General features: G+C 41.2%; 1 protein-coding gene across 3 annotated transcripts in view; it reads right to left on the reverse strand.

Moving 5' to 3' along the window:
* OS9 (OS9 endoplasmic reticulum lectin) overlaps positions 1-5,237 on the reverse strand; it is a 124,656-nt gene extending 119,419 nt beyond the window's left edge. Inside the window, exon 1 of one of the 3 annotated variants that reach the window (XM_063952316.1) lies at positions 5,136-5,237. In XM_063952316.1, the coding sequence (XP_063808386.1) occupies positions 5,136-5,225 (90 nt within the window). In that variant the 5' untranslated portion in view covers positions 5,226-5,237. Of the gene's footprint in view, positions 1-4,914; positions 5,109-5,135 lie in introns of those variants that run through there. The other 2 variants (XM_063952317.1, XM_063952315.1) reach the window with 2 other exon arrangements.
* Positions 5,238-6,295: the final 1,058 nt, after the last annotated feature.

Genomic DNA, 6,295 nt, shown 5'->3' on the forward strand with positions numbered 1-6,295 from the left:
AATAATGAGATGTCATTTTTGGGGTGAAAAAGTGCAAAGTGATGGAATTCAGGGTTCAAGGAAGGGTGCTTTATGTTTTTAGAATCGCAGGTATGAGTAGTCAGAGTTTCCACTTTTTTTTCTTTTTTTTTTTTTTAAACTCTCCTAAAATGACCCAAATATAGACTTGAATTTAATGAGAGCACTTATTTTGCTGGAAAAAAACAACAGCTTTTATTAAAAAAAAAAAACGTATTTAAAAAAAAAAAAAAAATGCATGTAATAGCCATTTGAGTCTATTTAAGTACTATTTAATCTATTTAATATGAGCTCTAATACACCTCTATAATGTTATCCTGTGTTAGTTTGGCATTTTTTGGGGTACTGGCTAATTTCCCCATTTTCACCTACACTTGAATTGTAAGAATCCTGTTTTTTTTGTAATTTTGCAATTGAATAGGTGCGAATTATAAAAATTGCGAAAACAAGATTTGTTGAAAATTCTTGCAGTGAAAAGTGTAGGTGAAAATGGGGAAATCAGCCTGTACCCCCCCAAAAATGGCAAACTAACATAGGATAATAGTATAGAAGTGTATTAGAGGTCATATTAAATAGATTTGGGGTACTTAAATAGAGTCAAATGGCTTTCATATACATTTTTAAAAATTGAAAAAAAATATATAAAAGCTATTTTTTTTCAGCAAAATAACTGCTCTAAATTTGGGGTACATAAAAATTGGTATAAGTATATATTTGAGTCATTTTAGGAGACAAAAGAAAAAAAGTGACAAAAGACTGACTACTCGCATCTGCAAGCCTAAAAAACATTTGTCCCACTCATAAAGCACCCCAATATACCTGTCCCATACCTTGAATCCTGAATTCCATCACTTTGCACTTTTTTACCCCAAAAATTACATTTCATTATTGGCCAGCTAAAAATAATTAAAACTGTCAAAGTACCTACTAATACCTCTTTTATACCAAAAACTGTGGGACTTACCCGGGAATACGGTCCTGGGATCACGCAGGGACATTCCCGGGTTAGGTGCCTTTCATAACGCAGTCAGCAGCCCGGCATATTGCCGGGTTGCTGACGTCAGCGGTGACGCGGCAGGGGCGGCGCTAGAGATCACAGGATCTCTAAGCGCCACCCGTATATAGAGAGTGAACGGGAGCCGGGTCGCATTGACCCGGCTCCCGTTCACACCGCACAGTGAGCCGGGTTGAACACGGGTTCAACCCGGCTCAAGAGCAGGTTTGAAATACCGGGTGACTGGACCCGGTATTTCAAACCCGGCACCCTTTCATACTGCACATGAACACGGGTTATGCGCGTTCATGTGCCAAAAACCCGTGTTCAGAGGTGCTGGGGTGAAAGGGGTATAAGTCATTGGGGGAGGGCAAAAAATGGGTTATCGCAGATAATTGAATACTCCCCTAAGTGTAATTAGAAATCTGCACATATATATAGAAATATACAAATGAAAATACTCCCCTGACAGGCTAATTTATACCTAATGGTAATTTGTTTTTAATGAGAGAATTATAATATAACATTAAAATACTCATACAGGCAATCAAAATCCCTTGGTTTTCTTTCATAGCCTTTTAAAGTATACTTTAAAGTTAATTTTAAACAAAACAAAGTCACATAACTCATCTGCCTTAGGTTGATAAAGCTAATTGAACACTTTTTTTTTTGCACCCAAAAAATTAAGTATGAAGTAAAGGAATGTATAATGGTGTGGTATTCATGTGACCGACGGTCACATGACCTCCCCCAAAATCCCACCCCCTCACTATACCGACGGTCGGCATGCCGACCAACAGGGACTATTTCCACTCGTGGGTGTCCATGACACCCATAGCGTGGGAACAGTACCCGGTCGCCACTGAGCACGGAAGGGGCTTGCTACCCTCGCCCCTCCCCGCCGGGATACCGGCGGTCAGGAGACCATCGGTCAGCCATACCACACCCATATAATGAACTCTCGGAGTCGGGAAAGACTGATCAAACATTTTTTACTGGAATCTCCATAATTTGATTGACAAAGGGTCAAAATTTCAAAGGGATACGTGGAGTAGGCTCCGAGATGTGATTTTTTTTTCCGGATACACCTCAGAGAAAAAAAAAAAAAAAAAAGTATCAGGAGTGGCATTTCCCAGCAATTTTTCGAAACTTTGAACCCCTGTATCTTGAAAACTGTGAGGCCTAGAGTATAAAAATAGGACATGGGTTAGTAGCTCTGTGGTAGTATCAAGTGTACAAAGCATCATGAAAATCTGGGTCGGTGGGTGTAATGCCTGGGTGAACTGATATGGGATGACCCAGCTTCTAGAAGATATCTAGAATCTGAATGGGTAACCATCTCCACTTCTAAAAAACCCACACTTTAGTAAACATACCCAATCATTTCAACAACAGCCGAGGTTGCTGGACACCTTCTACAATTCTTGTTCCACCTTAAGCACCCTATTCAGGGGTCTCACCATATACAGTAAGCTTGCTTTTATATTTTTCATGTACCCCCAATAGTGACAACAGCACCCCCTTTTCGATCGCACACATGCTGCCCCTTCACCACTTCCTAGTGAGAACACTAATTTACACATTTAGGGAACAATTCAATTGTTTATGCACCCAATCTCCCATCTAAAGTGATGGGAGATCGGGAGTACTATTTAATTGTTGTTTTTTTTAATCGCACCCTGCAGTGCCAGGTTTAGCCGCAAAAAAATGGCTAAACCCCATAGCTGCATGTTAAAAAAAAAAAAAAAAAAAACTTCAATATTTAGGGAAAGATCATTCTTACTGGAATGATAATTGTGCAGTTCAGAGTTTCTTAAACGCGGTCCTCAAGGCACCCCAGCAGTCCAGGTTTTAGGTATATTTATGGCTCAGCACAAATGGTTAAATCAAATTGACTGAGGTGCTAATTAAGTCACTTGTGGCCAAGCATGGATTAATGTGAAACCTGGACCATTGGGGTGCTTTGAGGACCACGTACAAGAACCTCTGGTGTATTGTATATACAAGAAATCAGATGTTCTCTGAATTGTTTTAGTTGTCAAATACATAAATAAATGGTGTCTCATTCTTCTAATCTGTCAGGTGTGTACCTAGTTTAATTTAGTATCTCAGCAACAAGTCTTTGGTGGACATCACCAGGTGTTTCCTATTGGTTGAGTGACACTCACTGTTCTTCCAGAGGAAGATAACTGTAAGGCTTATTATAGTTTTCAATCCAGACACCAAAGCGATTCACAATTCAGGGGTCTGCACAATTTACTTAATTTAATATTTCTTTCTAAAATTTCTCAATAAGAAACTTTTGGCCTACGGGTGCCGTGAAAAAAAATTCTGATACTTTAGGGCGGCGTGATTTAAAAAAGTTTGAGAATCACTGACTTAGCCGGTATCCGGACTCCAGGTCGACATGAATTTTTCAAAAAGGTTTTCATTTTTTGACCTTTTTTATACTTTACGATCCACGTGGACTACGATTGGGAATGGTAACCTGTGCCGAGCACAGCGAAGCGAGGCACCTTGCCTGAAGCATGGCGAGCGAAGCGAGGGGACGCGGTGCACTAATTGGGGTTCTCGGTCACTCTACGAAGAAAACGACACAAAAAAAACAAACTCATGTCGACCTTTTGTCCATGTCGACCAACTGGTGTCGACCTGGAGTCCCAGACCCGACTTAGCCAATAGGCAACATTACAGATCACATCATAGGGTTATACTCAACCATATGCCCTTATTTATCAATGAGTGATAAATTTCACTGTGAGTAATAAATTGCACCAGCCAATCAGTTCCTAACAGGCTGTGTTTTTGAAAAATGACAGTTAGGAGCTGGTTGGCTGGTTCAATTTATCATTCACAGTGAAATTTATCACTCATTGATAAAGGCAATAATTTGGGGCAGAGATATACAATTCATGCAGGTTCTCTCTGCCTTTTACAAACACCTCACCGTGCTCTAAAAGAGCCAAATTATTTACACTAATGTCAAACGTAAAATCTGTTTTAGATCAACCTAAATGTGCCTTAGAAACATAAACAGAACAAGACCATATGTTACCTTCAAGAAAAGAAAATCTGCATATAAAACAGAATGTACCGCAATTTTGTCATTAGTACATTAGGAATGAAATCAGCATCCAGGCAGCACTTACAGTATGATATTAATGGCGCTTCCTATGAACTGCTGGTGGCTGCTGCAAAAACGGTTGGACCCCTTACACATTTGGGAAACATTTTAACTCATCTGTAATTCAAATCAAGGTGTTCAGCTATTTATGAAGCTGAGAAACTAAAGAGGAGCAAAATTTTCTAACTGTGCAGCAGGAGTTTCTTATTCTTTTCCTTTTTTTGGGGGGGGGGGTGGGGGGGGTGATGCTAATCAGAGATACGACCTGGAAAAAAAAAAATATATATATATATATATATATATATATATATATATATATATATATATATATATATACACATACTTCCAGTAGCATCAACTGGACATGGATGATTATGGGAGTGAGCCAGGTACTGTGGAGTCCATTATCCCCGGAATATGTATAAGCACATATAATACATGGGGGGGGAGGAGCACGGGTGGGCACACTGCTGGGACTACTACACCCGAGGTGACAAGCTAGCAGAGTGAGCAGACCCCTGCACCCCATACTTGCCTACCTGACCCTCTCCATGAGGGAGAAAATGCTCTGTTCCTGGACTTTCCTGGTAATGTATGATTGCCATCACCTGTGGTGAAACACCTCTCTTATCAATTAACTAGCTCACCACAGGTGATGGCAATCATACATTACCAGGAAAGTCCAGGAACAGAGCATTTTCTCCCTCATGGAGAGGGTCAGGTAGGCAAGTATGCAAGTGCACCCCGAGCTAACAGCTGCTGCGCCCTGTGTGATTACCTGTCCCTTTATCACCGGCTCTGACAGAATCTCTATTCCGTACTTCATCTCCGTCAGCTCCTCTAGATTAAGGAATCCCAAAGACGCCGACGTGATACCAAATAGCAGCCACAGACTGACAGTAACAAGGGCACCGACCCCAGATAACGCCATCTTCCCTGCCTGCCCTTCCACAATATGCACAGTCCTAAACTACCCTGTTGCCGATCGCTCCTACCTACCTGAGGCTGATTGGCCGGCGCAATGACATGGGACACCCCCATAGGCCGAGGCCGCTGTCTGTCACTATTCACCTCACGCACGCAGCACATTTCCTTATCTATGTCCCCGCCCATAGACAGTGCTAAATAACGAGCTATATCTCCACTGGCGGGAAGAGCTGTCACTCACTCCACTCTGTCACTCCTGATTAGTTGCAGCCTGCAGGCAGCCGGCGTGGGCTTGTTTTGGCTCTTACAAGTCAGTAGCCATGATTGGCCAGAATCAGCAGTGACTTCCACCAATCGTTGGCTACTCAGCTGCAGGCAGTGCTGCGATTAACTCTGTTTTTGCCGGTGGACGGAGAGGGAGAGGCTCAGTCACGTGAGGCAGAGGAAGCCGGGAAGTTACAAAATACTGTGTTATGCGGACCCTGGAGAACAGCGGGCGGAGACGAGAGGCAGAACCGGCGCGTCACGAATAGTATGCTCATAGCAGTCACCATGCAGGGCTTAGGGGTTTTACACACATCCCGCACCAGTTTTCCTAATATGTTCTTTTATATATACAAATTGAATATATCGTGGTATACTCTGCGCCACTGAAAATATCTTTGGTTTTTAACCCTATGTATATTTTTGTCCGCAGGTGCTCTCCAAATGCTTGTGAGTCTTAGACCCATATGCAGTTACCAAAAATTAGAAAGAGAAGAAATAAGCATTTTTTTGGACGCACTCAACCACTGTTCATTTTCTTAAAATATGTAATCTTTATTGGGTATACATTAAAATAATTTGGGGAATTGGTGAAATATTAAAATATAGTGTGAATAAGAAAAACATAATGTGATAATAAAAACTACTAGTTTCCGATTGGTGATCCCTCAAAGTATGAAACCAAATAAAGGCTAGATTGCCGATGACAAAATTCAGTATTCGTGTCTTTCTTACGATGCTGAAGTTAGCTTCTTATTCGGCCTGCTTCTTATTCACTTCTTATTCGAGCTCCAGCTTCTTAATCAAAAAATTTAGTTTTGCAAGGGTTAACTAGTCTTGGGCCACAAATTTGACACCTGAAATAAACAGAGGGTGGTCACTTACATATCACCCACTTGTATTTTGTTTTGCCCAATGCTGTTTTGGGCATGAAATACACTGGCAAAGTGGGCACACACACCATATTT

The sequence above is a fragment of the Pseudophryne corroboree genome, chromosome 2 (genome assembly GCF_028390025.1).
Source record: "Pseudophryne corroboree isolate aPseCor3 chromosome 2, aPseCor3.hap2, whole genome shotgun sequence".
Lineage (NCBI taxonomy): Eukaryota > Metazoa > Chordata > Amphibia > Anura > Myobatrachidae > Pseudophryne > Pseudophryne corroboree.